Raw genomic sequence first — 12,983 nt, 5'->3', positions numbered from 1 at the left:
GGCTGCTCTGTCTCGTTTTCTTGTTTTTCTTACAGCAGACGTGGATTTTTCGGGACTCGAGCCGGCAGGGCGCTGCTCGACAGCAGGACCTTTGAAGTTGAGGCAGATCAAATGAATCCCAATTATCGGCGATTTTTACCACCTGTCATTCGTCTTCTCTTTTCCTGGATGGATTTCACAGTTCTTCCTTTCCCCCCACAGAGCTCTAAAGCAAAATGCCCGCCTGCCCCATGGCCATCCGCGCTGCCTTCCACCGCTCCAGCCTTGTCCCTCTTTCTCTCCCCTTTCCTTTGCACCACTTGTTCCCTCCTCCTCTCCCTGCCAGCTCTCAGCAAAGACATTTCACCCACGGGCACCACCTGCCTCCTCTCCCTCGGCCCCGTTTTGCCCACTTGCAACTCCTGGAGCCGCCTGCTCGCGGAGCCGGACCCGCCGTGGGGCCGGGAAATGCTGCAGTGAATTCTGGCAGGGATTCTTGGGCTGGGCTGGGCATGGCCAGGTGCCCGGTGCCAGCAGAACCGCTCTGTCCCTCTGCTCCTCCCCTGGGCAGGGAACAGAACACATCAGGAAAGGCTCGAGGATCTCCATAAAGGCAGCGAGAGATCTCTCAGCCGTCATGGACATAACAGGCTGGGATGGGGGAAATTAATTTTAATTGAATTCATTGTCAAACAAATCAGAGCAACGGAATGAGAAGTACACCAGATCCTAAAGATGCACCTTCACTGATAAATAAACCTCCTTTATTTCCCTTAAGGGTCTAAGCTAGCTCAGTCCTTCTCAGGCATAGGAGGAATATATCAAAGAGACAGGAAAAGGATTCAAAAGAGGCTCTCACCCTTAGCTGCAGTGATGTTTATTTCCAGGTGGTGTCCGAGGAGAGAGAGAGAGTTCCCAGGGGGACAGGGTCTTTTCTCAGGACATCTGAGGGAGGGGCAAGCTGGCACACAGCTAATGGGGTCAGAAAGGGAAGGAAGGGTCAGACTACATGACAGGAGCTCCAGGGGTCCCTGAGGGGGGAGGAACCATTCCCACAGGGGAATGTAACACTTCACCACACTGTTCTCTCCTTCCTGGGCTTCAGTTTATCCCAAATTTCCTCCCTCTTTCCTGCCCACAAAGCAACACAGAAGGATGGGAATTACAGTCACATCACGTCCCTGCTTCTCCCTCAGGGAGACAAATCCTTGTCCTGCTCCAGCCTGGAATTCCTCCCCCAGGAGGACAGTCACATCCTTTGGGATCCTTTGAGACAGACAGAGCATTCTTCATGGTCAGGTACCCAATGCCAAAAGTGGGATTCCTCCTCAGCACGTGTCAGTTGTTCTTCTTCCTCTTCTAAGGACAGTCCACAAGTCTCACCTTCCGACCCATTCCTAAAGATTTCCAAGAGTCCAGGGCAGTTTGAATTTCCCCTTTGAGCTTGTTGTGTAATGAGGGCAATCCCCTCACTGCAGGCACCATCGGGGGCGGGGGGGCTCTGTCTCTTCCTCAGCTCCCGGGGCACCCGGATCGGTGCCGTACAGGGGGGGCTCCGTCGCTGCCTCGCCTCCCCGGGCGCCCCGATCGGTGCCTCAGAGCTGCTCCATCGGTGCCTGAGCCCCCGGGGCATCCCGATCGGTGCGGCGGGGGGGTCTCGGTCAGTGCCTCAGCTCTCGGAGCACTCCAATCGGTGCCGCAGGGTGAGGCTCCGTCGGTTCCGCTGCTCCCGGGGCACCGCGATCGGTGCCGGCCCTGGAGCGGTGCCGGCCCTGGAGCGGTGCAAGCACAGGAACTAATGCCTGGTGTGACACACCGGTCCCGGGCCGCGGGCCAAGCCCCGCCCCTCGCTGCTTTCCCGCGCACTGATTGGACAAAACGCCAAACTCCACCCCTCCCCCACATCGGCCTTAAAACCGGAGCACCGGGAGCCCAGCCCCACTCGGGTCCGGAGCTGCGACGCGGCAGTCACGGCTGCTTGTGCCCCAGCTCGGAGCTTCTGGCGGGCGAACGGACAGACGGACGGGACCGCGGTGAGCTGTGAGAGGTCTGGTGAGTTCCTTGTGCCGGGTTCCCCCGTGTCCCTCCGGGGCTGAGATCGCGGAGGGAGCGGCTGCCCGCGCTCTCCTCCTTGCCCGGATCCGTCACTTCATCCACTCCCGGGAACCCCGATCGGTGCCGTTCAGGGGAGCTCCGTCTGTGCCTCAGCTCCCGGGCACCTCAGACGGTGCCTGGCCTTTCCCCCATCCTCAAGCATTTCATGCTCTGTTCTGTTGCTTGCCGAGAGGGAGGAGCGGAGCGGTTTGCACAGCCCACACCCGAACTCCCTGACATAATTCATTGTTGACACGCCCAGAAGCAGCTTGCCCGGGATTGCGGTTCTTCAACAGCTTCTCCGGCTTGGGGCCTTTTTTCTTAGCGCGGTTTTTCGCGACAGGAGCGATCTCCTCTCCCTCTCGCAGGGAATGCGGGGGACAATCGTGAGCAGCCCGGGGCTGCTGCTTCTTGCCCTCGGCAGGCGGACTCCGAGCCGCAGCTGTCCTGTCCCCGCCTCCGGCAGCTCGCAGGCGCTGTCCCCGCCTGTCCCGGCACGGAGCTGGGCTGCAGCGGCTGCAGAGCCCCAGGGGCCGCGGCTGCGGGCACCGGAGAGCTCCCGGAGACCGCGCTTGTCTCCGCAGGTGCTGCCGCAGCGTCCGCGGAGCGGGGCCAGGGCGGCGCTGAGCTGGCAGCGCCTTCCTGAGCCTCGGTGTCCCGCAGGACCGGCACCAGCAGTGACCTCTCCTCATGTCCCTTTCAGTGTGCCACCAGCGCGGGTGTGAAGCTGTTCCCGAGGCCGATCTCCGAAAGGCTTTTCCAGCACTCCTGATGTCTCCGGAGCAAGGGGCTGTTTGTTCCCAGCACAGAGATGCCGGCTGTGAGCTGGAGGAGAATCAATCCTGCTCCCATCACGGAGTTGTACAGGAGCTTCTGCATCTCCAGGAGGGACCAGCAGCTGCGGTTCCACACTTGCCTTTGGCTCAACAAGCTACTTGTCATGAGCAGGGGGATGCCACTTGTAAACGTGCAGGAAATGAAGATGTGGAGAGTGGATTCTGCAGCCGTGATGGGAGTGTGAGGGAGCCCCTGCGTACCCAGGGCAGTAATGTACACAGAAGCATCCTCAGAAGCTTCCCAGGTGAGTGCAGGGCCAACCCTGTGGCCTCCAGGGAGGGGGCAGTGTCACCTTCCAAGGACAGGGTGGCAGGTGTGTGGCTGTTTCCTGATGTGTGGAGTCCTCATGTTCTACTCCTGCCCATCAGTGACTGGAACCAACAGCCCCAGCTGCCCCCAAGCCTGTGCAGTTCTCCTGCTGCAGCCTGTCCCCACCCCTGTGTCCCTGGCTGTCCCCACCCCTGTGTCCCTGGCTGTCCCCACCCCTGTGTCCCTGGCTGTCCCCACCCCTGTGTCCCTGGCTGTCCCCACCCCTGTGTCCCTGGCTGTCCCCACCCCTGTGTCCCTGGCTGTCCCCACCCCTGTGTCCCTGGCTGTCCCCACCCCTGTGTCCCTGGCTGTCCCCACCCCTGTGTCCCTGGCTGTCCCCACCCCTGTGTCCCTGGCTGTCCCCACCCCTGTGTCCCTGGCTGTCCCCACCCCTGTGTCCCTGGCTGTCCCCACCCCTGTGTCCCTGTCCCTGTGTCCAGGCTCTTGGCTCCCTGGCTGCCAGCTGAGTGTGTTGCACACTGGCTGAGGGCTCCCTCCTGTGCTCCCTGGCCATTGGGTGAGCACATTGCAGGGCTGGCTCTGGTTGTGGCAGCCAGCAGCTCTTTCCTGCTCCAGGCAAGCGGTTCAGGTGCCGTGCCGTGCCCGTGTTGGTGCTGGTTGTGCTCGTGTTGCTGGTGCTGGCTTTGGCGGTGGCCTTGGCTGTGCAGTCAGGTAAGGGAGGGGCAGCAGGCTGGGCCCAGCCCCTCGGGGCAGAGCGGGCTCCCTGCTCCCTGCACAGGGGAATCCTCAGAGCTTCTCCTCTTCCCCCTGCAGCCCCACAGCTTCCAGTCACACCTGCGACTCCACAGTGCTGTCCCTCTGGCTGGGTTGGCTACAATGGGGTCTGCTACTACTTCTCCAGGGATTCCAGCACCTGGGAGCAGGGTCAGGAACGGTGCTCCGAGCTGGGGGCCTCCCTGGCCATTGTCAAGGATGCGGACCTGGTGAGTGAGGGGCTGTGGGTGCTGTGGGGTGTGTGAGGGGAGCCTGGGGGTGCTCCTGGGCCGGGCTGGGTGCTGGTAGGGCTGGGGGTGCAGCCCTGTGCCGGGGCCCTGCAGGGAAGGAGCCCCGGTGTGCGGGGGGAGCCCCGGGCACGTGTCCCCCCGAGGGGCCGGGGCAGCTCCCACTCCTCTCTCCTGGGCAGGGTTTGCTCTTCCGCCTCCGCGGGAACGTCGATTACTGGCTCGGGCTGCGCAGACGGGGCCAGCGCCTGCACTGGGGGGACGGCAGCAACTTCAGCTCCTGGTGAGTGCCGGGGAGCCGGGCAGGGCCTGGGGGGACAGGGCCACAAGGTGTCCCCTGGGAACCAGCACTGACTCTGCTCCTCCTTGCAGGGTTCCTGTCCTTGGCAATTCCGAGTGTGTGTACCTGGCTGACAATAAATTCCGGTGTGAGGACTGCTCCAATGAGCGGCCGTATCTGTGCAGCAAGGCCCAAGCTCCCCTGTGACAGGGGCTGCAGAAAGGACCTTCTCCACGCTGGGCAGTCCCAGCTTCACCTCTCAGCCTGGCACAGGCTGTCCTTGCTCAGCTGCAGCCTGTGCCTTGCCCTCACTCTCAGGGTCACCTCGGTGCCTGTTCCTCGCCACTGCCAAGGCTGGGCTGGATGTCCAAAGGAAAAGTCTCTGCAATCCCTCGTGGCCCCGGTGCTGCCTGCAGGGAGGGCATTGCCCCCATGACACCCCCAGCTCCAAGGGCAGCCACCAGCGCCCCTGCCGGCGGTGCGGGAACTGCAGCCAAGGGGAAAGTGCCTGCGGCCGAGAGCGCCTGGGGCTGGGTTTGGGCTCTGTTTGTTGTTAATGCCGCCCTCGGGGTTGTCTGTCCGCTTTGTGCTACGTCCTAGTAAAGAACTGTTACTCCTCTTCTCCTGTCTTTTCTTGCGAACCACTTCATTTCATATGAGAATCATTTGGAGGGAAGGATTTGACATTTTCCATTGCAAGGGAGGCTCCTGCCTTCTTTTAGCAGACACCTGTCCTTCAAACCAAAACATCCCCATCCCTCTGTTCACTGTGTGGAGAGGAGGGAGGGAATCGAGGATCATGTGGAGCCCAGGAAGGAGAGAACAGAGTGGGGAAGGTTCATCTTTAGGATCCGACCAACTTCTCATCCCCTTGTTCTGATTTATTTGCTAATAAATTCAATGAATTTCCCCAGTCCAGGCCTGTAATGCCCATGATGGGTGAGAGATCTCTCGTTGCCTTCATGGAGACCCTTGAGCCTTTCCGGATGTGTTCCGTTCCCTGGACAGGGGAAGGAGCAGTGGGACAGAGCGGTTCTGCTGGCAGCGGGCATCTGGCCAGGCCTAGCCCACCCCAAGAAGCAGCTTCCTCAGGGCTGCGGCTCTTCACCAGCTTCTCCAGTGTGGGGCCTTTTTGGGACAGGGGTGATCCTCTCCTCTCCTCAGCAGCCCCAGCAGAGGTGGCACCCACCGTCACTTCTGCCCCACCTCAGGGCTCGCTGCCACTGGCCAGGGCCCTGCTGCCTCAGGGGGGGCTGCCGCCTTCCTTCTGCCGCCTTCCCCTCTGTCCCCCGTGCCCTGACATTGCCGAGGCAGCGCCTGCCCGTGCTCACACAGTCACAAAATCACACAGTCACAAAATCACACAATCACTGCCTTGCAAAGACCCCTCCAAGCTCATCCACTCCAACCCAGCCCTAACACCTCAACTAAACCACGGCACTCACTGCCACATCCACACTGTTTGCAAACACATCCCCGCAGGGTCACTCCACCACCTCCTGGCCACACCATTCCGCTGCTTTAGCACCCCTTCTGTAACAAACTTCTTCCTAACATCCAGCCTACCTTTCCCTTGCTGCAGCTCAGGACGGTGTCCTCTCCTTCTGTCCCTTGCTGCCAGGACAAAGAGGCCACCCCCCCGGTCCGACCCCGTTCCGGCAGTGTCCGATGGCCGGCGCCGCGCGCCTTCCCGCAGGCAGAGCAGCGCCGCAGGAGCTCCCGTGGGCCCAGCTCCCGCCGGGGCCGCGGCACCGCCCCGGAGCCCTGGGACAGCCGAGCAGGCACCCGGTGATGGGCGCCTGGCAGGGACAGAGCGGGGCTCGCCTGCCGCTCCAGCAATCGCTTACTGGGACAGCAGAGCACAGAACCGGATCCCAGCGGAACCAAGGGCAGGGCCAGGACCCCCAACAGGGCCCACGCAGAGCGGGGCAGGGAAAGGGGACAGGGCAGGAGTCGGGTGCCAGCAAGCAAGAACAAAACAGCTTGGGAGGAGCCTGGGCTGGGCTGACAGAACTTGAACCAGCCAGGGAGAATGGTGGGTGCACACAGTCTCCACTTCACCAATGGTACATTGAGTAGCACAGAACTTTCCAGAAGAAGGGACAGGGTTCTAGGGAGATTGACAAGACGGTGAAGGAGAGGAGAACGAGGGATCAACCAAGGGTAGGGAGTTTGGAATAAACTATGAAGGGTATTGACAAACAGCAATACAAAGAAAGGGGCTTACAAAGCACATTCAAAGGTACAGGAGCATAACAAAAACCACACCACAACAGTAGAGAGTGATGAGGTCACCTCTGAGTCTCGTTTGCTCCAGGCTAAACAAGCCCAGCTCCCTCAGTCCTTCCTCACAAGCCTTGTGTTCTAAGTCCTTCCCCAGCCTCCTTGCCCTCCTCTGGACACCCTCAGGACTCTCAAGGTCCTTCCTAAACTCAGGGGCCCAGAGCAGCCCTCAAGCTGTGGCCTCCCCAGTGCCCAGGACAGGGCCAGAATGACCTCCCTGCTCCTGCTGGCCACACCATTCCTGATGCAGGCCAGGAGCCCTTGGCCTTCTTGGCCACCAGGGCACACCAGGGCACACCAGGGCACACCAGGGCACACTGCTGCCTCATGTTCAGCTGCTGCCACCAGCACCCCCAGGGCCCTTTCTGCAGGGGCACTGTCCAGCCACACCGTCCCCAGCCTAGGGCACTGCAGGGGGTTCTGGTGGCCAAAATGCAGCACTCGGCACTTGCACTTATTCAGCTTCATCCTCTGGGACTCTGCCCATCCATCCAACCATTCCAGGTCTCTCTGCAGAGCCCCCCTACATTCCAACAGATCCACCCACGCTCCCAGCTTAGTGTCATCTGCAAATTCACTGATGAAAGACTCAGTCCCCTCCTCCATGTCACCAATGAAAACAGTGAACAGAGCTGGCCCCAGCACAGAGCCCTGAGGAACAGCCCTGGTGCCTGGCTGCCAGCTGCAGGCAGCACCTTCAGCACCACGCTCTGGGCCCGGCCATGCAGGCAGTTCTGAACCCAGCAGAGAGCGCTCCTGTCCCAGCCGTGGGCTGCCAGCTTTTCCAGGAGTGTGCTGGGGGAGACAGTGTCCAAGGCCTTGCTGAAGTGCAAACAGACAACATGCACAGCCTTGCCTGCATCCACCAGGCGGGTCAGCTGGGCATGAAAGGAGACCAGGCTGGTCCAACACCACCCAGCCCTCCTAAAGCCGTGCTGGCTGGCTCTGCTAGCCTGGCCATGCTGTGAGTGCTGTGTGATGGCATCAGCATCAACTGCTGCATGACCTGACCGGCCCTTGTGAGGATCCTCCTTGCTCGGCTCGCTGGGGACGAGGCGGTGCCGCAGCAGCGATGGCTCATCCCGGCTGCTCTCGCTGGGACACAGGGGCTGCTCCGTGCCCGGGACACTTCCCGGCCCTGCGGCCCCGGGCTCGGCGCCGCTGCTCGGGCGGGAGGTGTCCCTGGCCGGCTCAGGGCTGCCCCGGGAGGAACCTGAACGCGCCTCAGAGCCCAAAGCTCTGCAGGCGCCGAGCGGAGGCAGAAAGCGCCGCATGGTGCTGCTGCGGGGCCGAGGCTTCTCGGCGCTGCCTTCTGTGCCAGGACCCGCTTCGTGTTCTCATGCAGGGACCCAAAGCGGCTGTGCCCGCTGTGTTAGAATTTAGTCCCAGTTTTTCCTTTCCCCTTCCCTTCTCTTCCTTTCTATTCTCTTTTCTTTTCCTATATGAAGTAGCCTCAGCTCCCTTTTTCCTTTGTCTCTCACCTTCCAGGTCCTGTTTCCCAGACCTTGTTCTTTCCTTCTAACACCCTTGGTAACCCGTTTCCCACTTAAGGCTTTCTTGTCTCCTTTATTTTCTTCCTTATGGGTGCTGCGGGTGAAGGTTTGGCTTTGAAAAGCACAGTTTGTTCCTGTTGCTCAAGGAGCCAGCCTTGCAATTATCCCAATCTCCTCCTGCTGAGGCCTTCCTTAGGCTCCTGCTGAAATGAAAAATATCCAGGAAGCTGTTCTTTCTTGAGGTTAGAGTGGTTTCTACAAGTCTTTGAAATGTGACCATGATGGTTAAAAACCCACTGTGAAAATTAAGACTTCCCCTTTCTTTCCTCCACCCCATGCTCCGCCCTCTCCCTTACTTTGGAATCTCAACAACTGCACAGGAAACCTTTCTCATCCTGTCCATTGGCAAGGCAACTGCTCCTTGATTCAGGCTTTAAAGTCAGGCTCTGCCCATGCTATGGATTAGAATTTTGGATTAAGTAGTTGGTGCTTCACAAGCTCTGTGCTGCTTTCAAGCCTTTCCCCAAGGGTCAGAGAATAACAATGGCAGGAAGTGAAGGAGCCTTGTGCAGGGGTTGTTCAGAAATGGAGGGTGTTAAACCAGGTTCCTTTTGAAGCCATTGAAAAGCCATGACAGTGAAATTCAGGCACTGGAATTCCTTGGGGAAATGTCCATTTAGGGCAGATCCACCCTGCCAGAAGCTGTTTATCTGATGGTCAGTACATGCTGGGATCAGTGCAGGGCCATCCCCTCAAGAAATGCATGAGCCAAACCCAGCACCCAGAGGAAAAGAGAGGAGTTGAGCTTAGAGAGCTGCACAGATGAAATGCCAGGGATGTGCCTGGAGCATGGCCCTCCCCAGCAGCTTTTCTTACAGTTCCATTTTAAAAAAGGTAAAATCTGGTGCTCAGTGCTTTGGGATGTGTCTGGTAACTGCGGAGAGGATGAGCTCCCTTAGTGGAACTGAGGCAGTGGAGTGCCACGAGCCTGCAGGCAGATTGCTTCTCCTTCAGCTTAAATTCAGGGTTGTTTTTTTTTTTAATACTCTTAGAGATGCTATGAGTGAAAGAAAAGAAGTAGACTGGAGCAGCACTGGCACAGGAATTCATATTTTAAAATTCCTCTTTTCTTTTAAAAATGTATGTAGACAACATGAACTTTTTACCTCTGTGGTTTGAGGGGAAAACTCTTTTTTCCCTTTCTTGGAAGACATATGCAAGTCCTTAGACTCTGGGCCAATGTTCACTTCATTTTTCTTACATTTTTATAATTAAACGGACTTATGAGATTGACAAGGAAGAGACAACTCAGGAGCTCGCTAGGCAGCAGCCTCCAAACTCTTGGGGTGATGCCAAGAGCAGTAGGGTATGAAGACTGTTTTCCAGTGTGAGATTAATCCAAAATAACATGGTCACGGACAGAAAAGTCACTTCTTATGAGCCACTTGTCATTTCCTGAAGTGCACGAGATGGTGAGACGGAGGTTTAGAAATCCTAATGAATCTTTATAGAAACCTTAAAAGTATACACTGTATTTTAAGATCTATTTTGAATAGTGTTCAGAAAAATACATGTAGAAGCCACTTAGTACATATTGAGCACTGTGCCTCTTACCCTTTTACATATTTTAAGGCAATACCAGCATATAAGGCCCCCCAGTAATAAAAAGAAAGATTAAGCTAAACACAATAGAATGACAAAGCTGAGAATTCCGAGAAAGAAAAAAAACACAAACCCTTAGCCAACAGAAACGAACTTCTTACCTTAAAAAGGTGCCAAAAAGACCAAAGCACACACAGAAAAAGAAAAAAAGTAAAGAGTTCACTGAAAAACCCTCCGTTTCTTTCACCTTCTAGAGACCCTCAGAGACCCCCACAACAAACTAAGCGTGCCCAGAAGGGCACAAAGTTTGTTAGCATCCAAAGCAAAGACAGGCGAGGCCAAAGAATAAACGTGTGTGCAGCGGATTGTGCAGTGCCCTGCAGATGTCAGAGCTCCGAGAAGAACAAAGCAGGCGAGCTCTCTGCTGAGCTGCGTCTCTCCAGTGCAGCTCCTCCCCGCATGTGGGCGCCCATTGCACACTCAGCGCTCGCACAGCTCTCCTCAGCCGTGGAGCTCTTCCCGCCCCGCTCCGCTCGGCGGCCACGCAGGGACCCCTCAGTGCGGCTGTGGGCAGCGGGCGGGGCGGGACTCCCCGGGAGCTGCCCGGGGGGGACTCCTCACTCGCGGCTCGGCGCGGGGACAGCGGCACCTGCGGGCTCACGGCGGGCAGGAGGTGTTGGAAGGGAGGGACACGCTGGGACAGGGCCCCGGGGACATGCGGGAGAGACGCCCCAGGCGCGGGGCTGCGCCCGGCGGGCTTCGCTCGCACGGCCCCGCCGGGGAGCAGCAGCCAACAAACAGATCCCGGCTGGGGGCCGGCCACAGCCAATGAAAGACATTCCCAGATCAGAAATACAACTGCTGGAGGCCTTGGGGCAAGCCGAAAAAATCCCTAAAAAATCTTAATAAACTCTAATTATGTAATTATAAAATCCAGACTTTTTAAATTATGAATTGTTATAGACAGATGGTATAAAGTTGGCTTTTCGCAAATATTCAAATAAATACTGTATGTATAATGTGGGAAGATTTTATTGTATTTTCTTTTTTTATTAACTGTATTTAGAAATGTAATGAATGTATATTTTCTTTTTTGAGTGGGAAAGATTTCTTTGTAACCAGTCAAACCAATTGACCAAAGTGAATCAAACCCCCACCAGAAGGTAGATGGGGAATCTTCCTGCATTCCTGAATTAACCAAATGAAGTTTACTGACCAAAAGCTACAAGAAGCAATTATTGAACCTCTCTTATAAGTATCTCATCCAAGTGAAGAGGACCAAAGCACCAGGAGAAGAATTTATGAAACCTATGCTATCAGACAACATGGAGACACTCACAGATAGATCTACCAGATAAAATGATTGGGGGAGATGAAACTGAACAAAGAAATTGACATTCAAAGGAAATGTTTGAATCATGTATGTGGATTTCTAAATATGGAACAGGCTGATACTTTTAAGGAAGGAGCCTTTTTGTTACTGTGTGTCCTTGGCAGAATGCCAAGTCACCCGGCTGTATAATTCTTCCTATATTCTGTTTCCTAATCCTCTTTTTTTTTTTTTTTTTTTTTTAATTCTAAATTTTTCTAGGAAAGTTAACCTCGTTTTTCACAAGCCTCTTCCTCTCCTTTTTGCTCTGCACCACTTGCTCCCTCCTCCTCTCCCTGCCAGCTCGCAGCAAAGACATTTCACCCATGGGCACCACCTGCCTCCTCTCCCTCGGCCCCGTTTTGCCCACTTGCAACTCCTGGGGCCGCCTGCCCGCGGAGCCGGACCTGCCGTGGGGCCGGGAAATGCTGCAGTGAATTCTGGCAGGGATTCTTGGGCTGGGCTGGGCATGGCCAGGTGCCCGGTGCCAGCAGAACCGCTCTGTCCCTCTGCTCCTCCTGCTGGGCAGGGAACAGAACACATCAGGAAAGGCTCGAGGGTCTCCATAAAGGCAGTGAGAGATCTCTAAGCCATCATGGGCAAAACAAGCTGGGATGGGGGAAATTCATTGAATTCATCAGCAAACAAATCAGAGCAAGGGAATGAGAAGTAGACCAGATCCTAAAGACACACATTCCCCACTCTTCTCTCCTTCCTGCACTTCACTTTATCCCTAATTCTTTCTCTCTCTCCTCCCCACACAGTGCACAGAGGGATGGGGCTGTTTTGGTTGGAAGGACAGGTGTCTGCTAAGGAAGGCAGGAGCCTCCCTTGCAGTGGAAAATGGACAATCCTTCCCTCCAAAGGATTCTCATTTGGAAACGAAGGTGTTTCGCAGGCAAAGATATGAGAAGAGGAATAACAGTTCTTTACTCGTACCTAGAACAAAGCGGACAGACAACCCTGAGTGCGGCATTAACAACAAACAGAGCCCAAACCCAGCCCCAGGCGCTCTCGGCCGCAGGCACTTTCCCCTTGGCTGCAGTTCCCGCACGGCCGGCAGGGGCGCTGGTGGCTGCCCTTGGAGCTGGGGCTGTCACGGGGGCAATGCCCTCCCTGCAGGCAGCACCGGGGCCAGGAGGGATTGCGGAGACTTTTCCTTTGGACACCCAGCCCGGCCTTGGCAGTGGCGAGGAACAGGCACGGAGGTGACCCTGAGAGTGAGGGCAAGGCACAGGCTGCAGCTGAGCAAGGACAGCCTGTGCCGGGCTGAGAGGTGAAGCTGGCACTGCCCAGCCTGGAGAAGGTCCTTTCTGCAGCCCCTGTCACAGGGGAGCTTGGGCCTTGCTGCACAGATACGGCCGCTCATTGGAGCAGTCCTCACTCTGGAATTTATCGTCAGCCAGGTACACACACTCGGAATCGCCAAGGACATGAACCCTGCAAGGAGGAGCAGAGCCAGCGCTGGTTCCCAGGGGACACCTTGTGGCCCTGTCTCCCCAGGCCCTGCCCGGCTCCCCGGCACTCACCAGGAGCTGAAGTTGCTGCCGTCCCCCCAGTGCAGGCGCTGGCCCCGTCTGCGCAGCCCGAGCCAGTAATCGACGTTCCCGCGGAGGCGGAAGAGCAAACCCTGCCCAGGAGAGAGGAGTGGGAGCTGCCCCGGCCCCTCGGGGGGACACGTGCCCGGGGCTCCCCCCGCACGCCGGGGCTCCTTCCCTGCAGGGCCCCGGCACAGGCCTGCACCCCCAGCCCTACCAGCACCCAGCCCGGCCCAG

General features: G+C 57.3%; 2 protein-coding genes across 4 annotated transcripts in view; both read left to right on the top strand.

The window, feature by feature from the left end:
* Positions 1 to 5,082, top strand: part of LOC134554976 (C-type lectin domain family 2 member D-like) — a 53,380-nt gene extending 48,298 nt beyond the window's left edge. Inside the window, exons 2-7 of one of the 3 annotated variants that reach the window (XM_063406199.1) lie at positions 1,279 to 2,012; positions 2,777 to 3,154; positions 3,796 to 3,891; positions 3,994 to 4,163; positions 4,364 to 4,464; positions 4,554 to 5,082. In XM_063406199.1, the coding sequence (XP_063262269.1) occupies positions 1,778 to 2,012; positions 2,777 to 3,154; positions 3,796 to 3,891; positions 3,994 to 4,163; positions 4,364 to 4,464; positions 4,554 to 4,668 (1,095 nt within the window). In that variant the 5' untranslated portion in view covers positions 1,279 to 1,777 and the 3' untranslated portion in view covers positions 4,669 to 5,082. The other 2 variants (XM_063406200.1, XM_063406201.1) reach the window with 2 other exon arrangements.
* Positions 1 to 12,983, top strand: part of LOC134554997 (early activation antigen CD69-like) — a 106,139-nt gene that overhangs the window by 87,320 nt on the left and 5,836 nt on the right. The window lies entirely within an intron of this gene.

This window comes from Prinia subflava, chromosome 9 (genome assembly GCF_021018805.1).
Source record: "Prinia subflava isolate CZ2003 ecotype Zambia chromosome 9, Cam_Psub_1.2, whole genome shotgun sequence".
Classification (NCBI taxonomy): Eukaryota; Metazoa; Chordata; class Aves; order Passeriformes; family Cisticolidae; genus Prinia; species Prinia subflava.
Note: the sequence above shows the minus strand (reverse complement) of the source record. Positions and strands in the feature narration are given on the sequence as shown.